The sequence below is a fragment of the Terrapene carolina genome, unplaced genomic scaffold (assembly GCF_002925995.2).
Source record: "Terrapene carolina triunguis isolate 2854851 unplaced genomic scaffold, T_m_triunguis-2.0 Scaffold179, whole genome shotgun sequence".
NCBI lineage: Eukaryota > Metazoa > Chordata > Testudines > Emydidae > Terrapene > Terrapene triunguis.
In genome coordinates this window covers 323,783-337,146 of record NW_020664530.1, presented here as the reverse complement: position 1 = coordinate 337,146, position 13,364 = coordinate 323,783, and the positions used below count along the sequence as shown (strand labels likewise).

General features: G+C 40.3%; 1 protein-coding gene across 1 annotated transcript in view; it reads left to right on the top strand.

Moving 5' to 3' along the window:
* The window catches only part of LOC112112030 (vacuolar protein sorting-associated protein 41 homolog), a 141,657-nt gene that overhangs the window by 63,187 nt on the left and 65,106 nt on the right, over window positions 1-13,364 (top strand). The window contains exon 8 of the mRNA XM_024207732.1: window positions 12,328-12,447. Within this exon, the coding sequence (XP_024063500.1) occupies window positions 12,328-12,447 (120 nt within the window). The remainder of the gene's footprint in view (window positions 1-12,327; window positions 12,448-13,364) is intronic.

Genomic DNA, 13,364 nt, shown 5'->3' with positions numbered 1-13,364 from the left:
CGTGCCAGTGTAATCAAAGGGGTTCCCTTTGCCCCATCTGTGCCCTCCATGACATCACAGATGCTTCATCTCCCATATTGGGAGCTCACTTAGGGAACCTCCAGACACAGAGATTCTGGTCAGATCAGAATCTTTCTCCATATCAGTGTTTGAGAATTTGGAGCTGTCCACTTGGCCTGTCAGATTTTTCTTCCCCACATCAGAAGTTGTACTGTAACGTAGAGTAATCATGGACACCACTGCTACTGTGTTCCATTTGAACAAGCAGGGAGGTGGCAAATCAAAACCCTTTGCCAAGAGGCATTGAACCTTTGGACTTTCTGCATTAAGAATGCAATTATGCTTGCTTCCCAGAGGTCCAAAACAGTCTGGCGGATCGTCTGAGCAGAACGTTCAGCAGAGATCATGGGGAATGCCAGAAATAGACCTGTTCACCTCCCGACAGAGCAGGCTGCCTCTTCAGTTTGAGATTAGGTAACAGCCTGAGGTCATTGACAAATGTCTTCTTATTCTCCTGGAGGGGGAAATTTCTATTTGCTTTCTCCCCATTCTCTTGGTAGCAAGAATTTTATATGCAAACACAGACAGGATCACACATTCTAATCTTTATAGCACCAGACTGGCCTCCACGGCATTGGTTCTCCAAACACTTGAGTCTCTCACTTTGAAAATCCTTAACTCTTCTTTAGGTCTCAGACATAGTTTTGCTGCACCATGGGCAGACGCTGCATTCCAGCCTTCTCAGCCTACAACTGACTCTTGGTTGCTCAGTGGCTAACTCCCCAGGATGCTGTTTCCTTGAAGTTCAGAATGTTCTCTTAACTAGCATGAACACTTAGCTTAGAAAATGGAGGAGGTTCTCTGTGGTCACAATAGAAAAGTACCTCTCCTTCACAGGCTCCCATACAGTGTATTCTGTTTTACCTGCTTCACCTAAAGGAAAAAAGAACTCTGCCAGTTCTCTGAGTTCATTTGGCAACTTTCTCAGCATTCTATCCTCCTCTGTTTTTTCCAGCCCTATGACTGTTAGAGCCTTAAAAGGATTGGACAGGCTCTTCCATCCTATAAAAGACCCCACACCATCATGGGTTCTAAATTTGGTACTGGAGTTTTAATAGTCCCCCCTCCCCTCCTTTTTAAGCTTTTAGCTACGTGCACCATTTTTCATGTCTCAAAGAAGGTGACAGTCCCAGTGGCTATTACTTTGGCCAGGAACAGCAGAACTTCCAGCTTTGGATGCAAATACGTTATTTTTTTAAATAAAAATACAATTAGTTTGTGTCCACACCCTACATTTCTCACTAAAGTAGTGTTTGACTTTTCACCCAAATCAGCCTGTATACTTACTAACCTTTTTTCCCCGAAACCTCACTCATAAAGATGAGTAAAAACGCCATAAGTTGGACGTCCGGAGGGCATTAGCCTTTTAACCGGTCAGGATTGAGCAGTTTCAAGCATCTCCGCAGTTATTTGTCTCCTTTGCTGACAGGATGAATGGACAACCGATGGCTTTGCAGAGGCTCTCCTCCTGGATCCCTTCCTATATCCATCTGTGTTATCTTGCTAAGGTTCCACCGCCTCAAAAAGTTTTAGCGCACCCTACGAGAGCACAAGCAGCCTTGACTGCTGTCTTAGGTCACATACTCCTTAGTGACATTTGCAGGGCTGTGACTTGTTTCTTTGTTCATATCTTCACCATTCATTATGTTCTGTCCCAGGCCTCAAGGAATGATGCTAGATTTGGGAGAGTGGTCCTTGTTTATGTAGACTCTGATACCTTCCTCCATGTTGAACTGCTTGAGAGTCACCTGATATGGAATGGACATGTGCAAGCACTTGAAGAAAAAAGTTACATAACTGTTCGATAATGGTTGTGCTTTGAGATGTTGCATGACCCTTCCATGATCCACACTCCTTCCCCTCTATACTGGAGTCTCAAGAAATACAGGCTTTGGGTGTGAAGGAAATGGAGGGCAGGGTCAAGGTTGCTCCACCCCTTTATACCCTCAGCTAGCAGTGCAAATGTGCACAGATTGCATGCACTGTCCTGATGGATACTGCTATGAGAAAAAGACCTCTGGCCTTGGTCCTCTGGCATACACACACCTGAAGTAGAATGGACATATGCAACATATCTTGAAGAACAACAGTTATTGAACAAATAGGTAATCATTTTGTTTGTTTTTTCCTTGAATTTTTTGCTTGCATTGGTCTATCCACTATTTTAGTAGAGTTTGTGGCCCCTATTCTTAAAAGCACTTAAACATGCATTTAATTCCATCCCTTTTTGTTAATTTTAATATTAAAGTTTAGCACCTGCTTTAGTGTTGCACTTGATAACCTGAATCAGGGCCTATGTTTATTAATTGCCTTCTCCTTAATGCTATTTGCTTTGTGACAAATCAGTACTTCATAAAGGATATGGCATATAATATCTCATAATGTCCAAGGAGCTATTATAATCCATTATATGAACATTGTGGGCAAATTATAGACATGAAAAAACATCTAAGGACTTGGCTACACTTGCAAGTTAGAGTGCATTAAATGAGCCCCAGGCACCCTAACTCCTGAGGTGTCCACACTAACAAGGCACTTAGAGTGCCTAGACTCTGCAGCTGGAGCGCTCCTGGTAATCCACCTCCACTAGAAGCATAGAGCTTGCTGCGCTTGGGCTGGAGCGCCAGGGTGTCAGTGTGGACGACGTGTTACATTACTGTGCTGTGATTGGCCTCCGGAAACATCCCATAATCCCTTGAAGTCAAGTGGCCACTCTGGTCATTGTTTTGAACTTAGCTGCAGGTATGCGGATATCCCCTTTCAAAGCTCCGTTTCTGACAGCTGGCATGCTTATCTGCTCCAGGACACAAAGCAAACCATTACTGTGGAATGCTGCTGCCACCGAGGCAGACTTTTGTGTGTGTGTGTGTGTGTGTGTGTGAGAGAGAGAGAGAGGTGGGGGCTGATGTCGGGGTTTCCCCCTTCCCCCTGCCACTGTCTGAACTTACAAGACAGCATGCTGACACCCCCCCCAAACACATTATCTCCCCCCACATACACACAACAGACTCCCTGTCACACTCCACCCCCCCATTTGAAAAGCACGCTGCAGCCACTTGCACACTGGGATAGCTACCACAATGCACTGCTCTCTGTGGTGTTCAAGAGCTGCTAATGTAGCCATGCCACTGCGCTTGCAGCTGACAGTGTAAACACACGGCAGCGCTTTCCCTGCTGATGTCTCTGAGGGCTGGTTTAACTCCCGGCGCTCTACATCTGCAAGTGTAGCCACAGCTTAAGTAATGTGCTGGGTTTAAGGGTATATAATTATAAAAATCTTGATCCCAGCACTGAGTGGATCTTCAGAACCTGTAGGATTCATTGTGTGGTACTGTGGGTGGGCATATCTTAAAAACACCATCGTACTCAGTAAACAACAATGGCTCCTTTAGGAGCCATTAAAGTGATTAGACATTGAAAAAAGTTTTATTTTCGTTGTACAAGCTCTACAAAGCTACTAAACTTAATATGTTCTGTAGACACTTCAGAGGTGTTTTTAAAAGAAAAAATATTGTGCTGTGGTCAAATTAAAATACAAAGCCAATCCGTTACTTACACAAATTGTAATTATATATATCCTACAATGTTAAACCTATTCATCTGAATAAGAAATGCAGAATTCTTGAAAATGTGGATAAAATAATTGCCCCATATTGTCGGCCAGGAACAGTTTTTTAGAAATGAATGTTTTTTCTTCTCCTGAAAAGTGTAGGTGTATTATGGAAGTGCTGATATTAGCTCAACTACAGGTGATAGGTATGGTACTAAATACATTGTCCTTTCTTAACTCTGCAATTAAGTACAGTACTATTTTGAATGGAGCACTTGGCAGATGATGGTGACCCTGAAATAATAATATTATATTGTAAATAACAGGGCATCCCTGGCCAGAGCAGGCAGTCGAGCTTCAAGGCAAGGGGAAAAGACAAATAGTGTGCTATTGGAGACAGTAAGCTTCTGCCTGGAAAAAAGAGTCTAATCTTTAAAAATGACAGGGTGAAAGCTAGCTAATGAGGGTGCTAAAGCTGAAATAAAGGTATTCTTCACTTAACCCTTAGGCCTTGGCTACACGGCAGCGCTGTGAAGCGCGAGTGTAGTCGCACCGCCAGCGCTGCGAGAGCTCTCTCACAGTGCTGCAAGTACTCCACCTCTCCGAGGGGAATAGCTTGCAGCGCTGCGAGCGAGCGTGCAGCGCTGCAGGTGCTGATTACACTGGCACTTTACAGCGCTGCACTCGCTGCGCTCGGGGGGGGGGTGTGTTTTCACACCCCTGAGCGCAGCAAGTTGCAGCGCTGTACAGCGCCAGTGTAGCCAAGGCCTCAGAATGCTGGATTTACTAACCTATTGGTTAAGTGAACAACACAAGTATCCCTTGTATTCGGAGCGTTAAAGGCAAAATGAACTGAGAAGAAAGATTGAAAGATATGTAAGTTCCAAATCACGTTATTGGATACTTATCTCTTGTTCAAAGATACAGTACTTTAAATTGCTCTGCTCTTCTGACCTCTTTCTCTTGGTAAAGCCATTGATGAGACTTTACACTTTGTGCTTTGACCAATATCAAAAAGTGATTAGTGAAGGTACTTTTCAGGATATTGCTAGGATATTGATTAGTTACTGATGCCTTTCACTGTTACCTACACTGATCCAGTGTATGTTTGTTAATTAAGATTTTGTGGGCCTATCTTACTAGATAGTGTGGACACTTAGCACATTCCAGCTGATGCACAAGCCTGTTGAAAACAGTAAGAGATAAGGGTGTTCATCACCTCATGGGATCAATCACTTAATTCTAGGGCTTACATTTTTCAGAGTGACTAGTGATTTTGAGTGCCACAATTTTTGGGTGCCCAACATGAAACACCTTTTAAAGGAGTGTTATTTTTAGGCTAAGGGTGCTGAGTTCTTTCTGGAAATCGTGTCCCTTTAAGATGTCTTAAGTTGGGCACTCAAAATTGCTAGTCAGTTTTAAAAAAAATAGGCATAGATTTCTGTTAGAGAGACTGAAGATACAAGGAATAATTTTCAAACATGGATGTCCCCAATACATTTTCTAAGCATATATATACATATTTTAAAGAGCATCTAATTTAGGTGCCCAAGTTTGAACACTAGACCCTTTATATTGCATGCCATAACAATAGCGAAAAGTCTTTTGGCATTTTGGCAAACGCTTAATTTAAACCCCCAAACTAATTTTTCAGTACTTGAATTCCAGGGCAGCATCATAGGCTCCACTGCTTGACACATCACAAACAAACGATTCTAAATTCTGATTCACTTCCAATTTATGGCAATCTCTAATACAGAAATAGAATAGAGATCTTGAACAATTCTCAAACGGGAAGAGAAATAGCATTCTTCTCATAAAGCTGCAGCTGCTGTTACGAGCAAAGCAGTGAAATTTGTATGTTAAAATCAGGTCTGCCACAGAATGTCTCAGATTTTTATTTTTAATTGTCTGATTTTTTTTTTAGTGTCAGCAAATACAGTTTAACTTTGCTTTTTGAGTGGGCAGATGACCTTTACCTCTGAACCCTACAATATGTACTTCATAACAGCTGGTTGGACTACTTTGACAAATTATTAAATTGTCAGGATGCTGTTTGCAGCATAGTCCATTTTTAGAAACCAGATAGTCAGCTGTTTGGCATTGCGTTGTGTAGAAGAGGAGTACCAGACAAGAAAGGCAGATTGCTTTGTAAGCTGTAAAATGTCAGTCAGTAAATACTGAGAGGTCCAGTTTAAGTGAAGTAAGAGCAAATACTATAGCAATCTGTGTCCAGGCATTGGGTAATTTACCTTAAACAGGGTACAGGCTGAAGCATTCACCAAGCCAAAGTAATTTCTAGCTATGACTTACTCACAAGGATGTAGGATGTTTTGAATGTACTTGATATATGTAGTGATATTCAATAGATGAGTGCTCTAGTAGTGATGTCTTCTTCACTTAGTAAACAGATATTATAATATATGTAACTTGATGGGTTCCCCCCCCCTACCCCCCCCAGTCAACACAATATGCATCTTCAGGCAGAGAGAGAGAGAATTAGAATTCACTTGTGTAGTATATGGAAGTAAATCATATTTCTAATCCATGTACGTGTGTATATAAAAATATTTAACAGCTGTACCTGAGATTCTAGACATAAAGTATCAAAATACATGAAGTGTAGAAAGATACACGTGCATTTATACAAGATAATTAAGTTCTTAGTATGAGAAGTTTGGATTTTCAGGTTAAATCACGCTGTTGGCAGTTTGTGTGCTGGTGATAAGTAGAATCCATCAGTTAAAGCAATTAAAATTTAATCCAGTAGAAATAGTCTCCCTGAATCCTCCTGGGTTTGAAGCTATGGAATTGATTCACAGTGATGTTGTTATTAGTTATAGTTTATTTGGGAGAAACAGCCCTCTGTTTATTGGCCACAGCCTCTGCTGACTTCTTTGAATCCACCCAGCTCATTGCCATTTATAACAGGAGTGTTTATTTGCACTATACATATATAACATTCACTAATTCTGGGTTCCTTGCTAAATATAAATCTTAATGTACAGTATTAGGTTGGGTTATTAATGTGTATTCGTACCTTGGGTTTGTCACTTACCCATTTTTTTTTTCAGTATCAAATAAGAGAGGTTATGCTGCTTCCCTACATCCACTGCAGTAGTGTCAAATATAATGTGCAAATGTTTGTAAAACTCTTCAATATCTTCAAGAAGAAATAACTACATAAGTTGAACATGTTATTTTTATGTGATAGAAACAAGTAATATCCCGCGTTTTGCATGTATAAATTAGCTGTACAGAACAATTTGTTCCCTTTGAAACTTTTGGTTTTTGTGGAAAAAGAGTGTTTTTCATTTCATTGTTGTGAAAATAGTATTTGGTAGCTAGAAAAAATCAGTTTAAATTTCATCCCATTGACACTGCTGTTGCTGTAGTCTTTTTGGTATCTTTATTCAGATGATTGAGGATTCCTATACATAGTTTAAAGACTGGGATTACATGTAATTAGGATTAGTGCTAATTGCATGACAGGCTCCATTAGGTCAAAACACTAGTCTATTCTCTTTAGTGGCTGCACTCCACAGAAGAGTTCTGAGTTCTCTCCAAAAAGGCTGATGTATTAATAGTGTAAGATACACAGAATGGTGTTCAATAATCCAGTTGAATTACATTGACTCAGTTTTAACATCAAAAAGTCCTCTGCTCGATCCCATCGAACAAGCTACCAACGAATACATTTCAGCAGGCTTCTGCTACTGTTGCAACAGTTAGCTGCGCAGTGGTTGAATATAGGCATGTGGATGCTTATTCAACATTTAGAAAAATCCTGAGGAGTCTTTCATTAAAACACCATAAAACAATAAAGTGGTGAGAAACCAAGAAGACTTCAGTGTGGCAGAGCTTTGCACACCCCTTCTCTGTAAAGGTGAGGAAAGTGGGGTCAAGTCCAGTATCCAGTGTGATGATGTCAGAGAAGGTTTAGCTTGCTTGTTTTATTGCAGCCATATTATATTGTGATACATTATACAAGCAGGAGATGTTGGGATATGCATCTTAAACACTGCTATACTGTAACAAAGAACTAGAGAGATCTATCAGTACAAAACAGAGGAATGAAGGATATTGTAGAGAATGCAAGGAAGTGATTTTGCTGTTGTTGCTGCTGAAAAATAAATACTGAGAGTGCTAGCTGCCAGAAAGTGGATTTATGGGAAGTAGAACCCTAAAATACCTTCCCCAACCAAAAAGAGAGAGGGTGGGGGAAACCCTGTCTTGGAAACTTTTTTTCTCTCTCTACATACATAGCTCCCATTGAGTTTAAATTGTTTTTTGGTTTTGTGATAATGACAATTCAATATTATAGCTGTGTGGAAGATGAACTAAATAAATTAACCAACTGCTTTTAAGAGAAATATGCTCAATGGATTACAAACGCCTAAAATGCTTTGTAGAACATTCATGTTCAGTGAGTCTCAAGGTGGCTGTATTGTGAGGAAAAGAGAGAGAGATTTTATTAAATGTCAGTAAAATAGGGTGTATAGTTTTATTGCAGTTAAATTAGTATAACATTTTTGAGAGAAGAATATTGTCTTATTGAAGCCACTAGATTAGGAGTTCTTTCTGTTGACACCAGTATTAGTTACTGTTGTACTGTACTTTTGGAAATGGAAGGATGACCTTGTGATTAGGACACTGGTTTGAGCTTTAGGAGACTGGGTTCAACTCCCTCCTCCGCTACAGACGCCCTATGTGACATGGAACAAGTCACTTCATCTCTGGCCCCAGTTCAGGAAATCACCATATGCATGTGCTTAACTCTAGGCACATGTGTAAGTGCTGTCCTGTATGGGGACGTTTTCCTGAGTAGGGTCTTTGTTTCTTCATCTGCAAAATGGGGATAGCAATTCTTCTTTTCTCCCGGTCTTTGTCTTTGTAGGCTCTGATCCTGCAAACACTTGTTTTACATTTCATGGGGGAACTATTAATGTGCGCAAAGGTAAGCACATGCGTAAGTGTTTGGGGCTTACGCCTATATATTATTCAGGGCAGGGGTTGTCTGTTGTGTTGGGCTGAGATTTGAAAACAGGCTTTCCATGGTGCAATATGTAGATGTTCCTTCCCCCTTCTCCCCCCCACAAAAATATTCTTCACTGTAGGCAGGTGGGTTTAAATAGGTATTAAGAATCCATAAAGGACATTGCCTACCACAATATAATAATTCTAAATTGATGTGTATTGTGGGTCTAAATAATGTAACATTGCCTATTCTATATAATGCTTTAGGAAACAGTTGACATTCAAATAGCATTTAGTTGAACTTCAAATCTATCGTTAATACTTTTTCTACTAAATTTATATTATTGGGGAAAGTTTAGCACCATTTGAATGAACTAATGTAAGCAAAAATTTTCACATTTATTTTGGAAATCTTAAATTTCTCTAGAGTATTAAGTTTAAGGCCTAATTTTCAGAGGTGCTGGGCACCCACAGTTCCCTTGGAGGCTTGGAGTTGAGGGGTTCTCAGAACCTCTGGAAATCGTTTGTTATAATGGCCATCAGTTCTTTGCTGTTGTTTTAATTTACAGTAACTCCCCACTTAACGTCCTCTCGCTTAACGTTGTTTCGATCTTACGTCCCTGCTCCATTACAGAACATGCTCCATTTAAAGTTGTGCAATGCTTCGCTATAACGTCGTTTGGCTGCCTGCTTTGTCCACAGCTGGCAGCTCCCCATCAGCTTCTCTACGCCGCCCCCCCCAGCGCCTCCCGCCTGCCGGCAGACCCCACGGATCAGCACCTTCCCCTTCCCTCCCTGATTGCTGTGGGCAGGAGTCGGGAGGGAGAGCGGAGCCTGCGCACCGAGTCCTCCCCCCTCCCTCCTGCCCCCTGAATGTCGCAAGCCAGCTGATTGCCATGGGCTGGAGGGAGGGGGGAGGAGCGAAGACGCGGCGCACCTTCCCCCATCCCTCCCCTGCCTCCTGCCCGCGGCAATCAGCTGGCTTGTGGCGTTCAGGAGGCAGGGGAGGGAGGGGGAGCCTGCGCGCCCTGTCCTTGCTCCTCCCTCCTGCCTTCTGAACGCGGCAATGATTGCCGCGTGCGGGAGGGAGGGGGGAGGAGCGAGGACGCGGCATGCGGAGTAAAGGGGGAGGAGGGGGGAAGAAGAGGCGGGTTAAGGGTTGGGGCTTGGGGGAAGGGGTGGTGTGGGCTGGCCGAGGGTTGAGCCCCCCACCCCTGGTGCTTGCAGAGTAGGGGAAGCTGCCACTGCTGCTGCGCAACGTGCTTCTCCTAGCCTACAGCACCTTCAGCCTCCTTGCCTGCCTCATTGTCTCCAGTTCCAGTGGGCTGTGCCTGTGTGGGGTAGGGCGGGGGCACCTCCCAACTATAGTACTGTAATGTATGGCAAAAAAAAAAAAAAAAATTCCCTGGAACCTAACCCCATTTACATTCATTCTTATGAGGAAATTGGATTCACTTATCATCATTTCACTTAGTCGCATTTTTCAGGAACATAAGTACAATGTTTAATGAGGAGTTACTGTAATTCCTTGGTACAAACCTCATCTTTTTTTCCAGTGTGTTTGGCCAACAATAGGTAACATTCAGGACCAAACAGTGGGGTATATGCGTTCTTAAACCCTGATTTGTGCATATTCTTGTAAATATATTCAGTGTGTTCTTATTCAGCAGCTTGTATTTGTAAAGATCATACATTCTGAAAGTGCCAGGAATTTATCCTGAATGAATAAACACTTGAAAACTTGTACCAAAAGTACACAAGTTTACTGTTGTTTGTTCATTATTCTCTAATCTTAAAAATTTGTCACTCACTGTGGGAGCCTTAACAAAACCACATATAATAGAGAGAAGGTTTAAAAGTGTTCTTCCAAGGGAACTCAATGAATACTTATGAATAACAAATATATTTTCAATGATCACAATCTGTTCACAAAAAGAAAGGGGTTCAATTTGCAATCAATATTGTTCACTGTAAATGTAGCCACTTTTAATACTGGTGTGAATAATAAAGTCAACACTTTTGTCTAGTTAAATAAATACCACACACTTGAAGTACTTTAACTTAAAAGAATTAAAACAAATGCTTGAAGTATAACTTTATTTTTTTCCCATCAAGGCTTTCTTTAATATTATGTAAATTAGCAAAAATCATTTCCAATTATATGTAGCCACCAATAGGAGCAATTTCTGAGTTCGTTGTATTAAAGTTCTCTTGTCGTTATTTTTCAGTTCAGCTTAACTTTATATTAAAGCAACCAAGCCAAATGATTCATGCCACTTAAAGTTCTTTTGTTTGTGACTTGTTCATAGATTATATGAACAAAGAAACAATTATCCAAAGACATTGACAAGTGTCACTGCTATGTGGGCTCTGTTAGTGAAATTATCTCATTTTGATGGGGGAGAGATTGTAAAGCGTGTGTTAAGTTAGGAAGTGTTCTCTCTGCAGTGCATTTGAGTGTAAAACTTGCTGATAAAACTTCTATTTTCTGCCTCCAATTAAACTTTTTCTGGAAATATCTGTCTTTTGGTGCCATCTTGTGGTCATGCAAAAGACATGCAATCTGTATAGCTATTACCTGAAGCCTTTTTTCTAATAAAAGTGTGTTTTTAAAACCAAGCATTTAGAGAAAAAATGTTCCATCTGTAGGCAGGGTTGTCTGTAATAGTTTCTTACATTTGAAATGTTTCCTTGGAATTTTAGTTTGTTGAGTTAGTCCTCAATACATGCACAAGTGGTTGCAGGGAATAACACATGAGTAGTCCTGTTATATGCACATGAGCTACTCATTGAAGTAGTTGAGTTACTCATGTGAATAAATGTTGGTAGGATTGGGGCCTTAAACTGTAAGCTGTCCAGGGCAGGGACTTTGTCTTTTTCATGTGTTGCTAATAAACTGATAGCACCCCAGAAATGTTAAAACCATATTAAATAAAAATGCACTGGGGGTACACTGGAATGGATAAACAATTGGGCTGTCCTGGAAGCAATCTTCATTTAGTTGAGAATTATTTCTCTTTTGCTGTGAAGTACTTATCAGTTTCAGAAATTATTTAAAAATTTTGTATATGTTTATTAAATATAATAGAAATCTTTCTTCTAGGAAGAAGGCAAGGTTCTTGTCCCATAGAGTTTGCAATCTAATCTGCATGGGTGGATCTGTATACCTATGTAGAGCCCCATTGAAATAAAGATGGTTCTGCATGGCTATAAGGATCAGATCATGGGATTGGAGCCTACATATCATTGCTTGATTGGTGCTAGTTATGCCGTACATGTAAAAAGCTAGGTCTAATCTCCTATTACATGAAAGGAGCAATGGTCCCATGGTTAAATTGGTGGATTGGAGTCAGAAGATCTGGATTCTATTCTGTGTTTTCTCGCTTACCTGCAGACACTTGAGCAAATCACTTCACATCCCTCTGTGCCTTGATGTCCCCACCTTTATAATGGGTATAATTACATCTTCCTTTGCAAAGCCATTTAAGTGCCATAAAAGAGCTGATTATTATTATTAAAGTAGATTTAATTCTGAAATAATAAATGTGTTGCTTTGACATTGGAGACTAATTAAAATATTTGACCTTATTGCTTCTCTTTTTGTTTGGTTGGACAACACTTTTTTTTTTCTCTTCCAATTCAAACACAAAGATTAGAAATACTTTTACTAATCAAAAAAAGTTTCATTTTATATATAGCACTACTTCACTGAACTATGTTTTTGTTATACTCCTCCACAGTTGCTGTTATATGAGAAGACTTGGATGAACAGATGGAAGCCTTCTGTTTTACACGAAGGAGAAGGAAACATAAGAAATGTAAAATGGAGAGGACACTTAATTGCTTGGGCCAATAATATGGTAAGTATTTACTACTGTATCTGCCATCTCTGGTAAATATACGTGGAAAGTTACCTGGTATTGTTGCATCAAGTTTGACCGATACTTGAAGCATTTTAAAGGTCAGTTTGCCAGAATGCTCCTTTTATAAAATACTCTGATATATTAAAACATTTGTCTCCATTATTCAGAATATTAATGCAGTCAAACATTGGGAAGAATCTATGTTTGAGGTGTGTAAATTTTCTCTCTCTCTCTTCAGTACACTCACTATTGCTGTATTCTTCTGAAGGACTGTAGAGACTTATACCTGTGCAAACCCCTATTAGAGATGTACCCTGCCCCTGTGGAAAGCAGGGTTGACACCAGTGCTGCTTGCATTGAGAAGCCGCCATACTGAATCACATTATTGTGAGCTCTACTTTAAATCGATGAATGGTGTCTACAGTACATTGAGGTTTGCACCTGTGTAACTACATCAGTGTAGTTCCATGGGTGCAATCTTTTTTTTTTTTTTAAATTCCTAATTTGGATAGGCCTTTGGGAGTCCCCCTTGGAAAATACTTAGCAGAAAATCGACTCTTTTTACTAAAAGTATAATTTCATAGATTAAGACCTAAAGGAACCACTGTAGACATCTAGTTTAATCTTCTGGATAACACAGACCATGGAATTTCACCTACATTTGCAGATCAAACTACAAGGTCAAGGCCGAAATTGAGTAAAATGCCAAAGCCCAATAGTGACGAGTAGCCAGTGTGGGTAGCATTTTCAAAAGCAGCTAAGTCTCATTTTCAAATGTGACTTAGGCACTTAGGAACCCAAGTCACTTATGAAAATGGGATTTTAGCCCTTTTGAATATGTTACCCTTTTTCTATTAGTTTCTTTTTGAAGCTGAAGTATTCAAGGATTTTTTTGCTCTGATCCATTTTTAGAA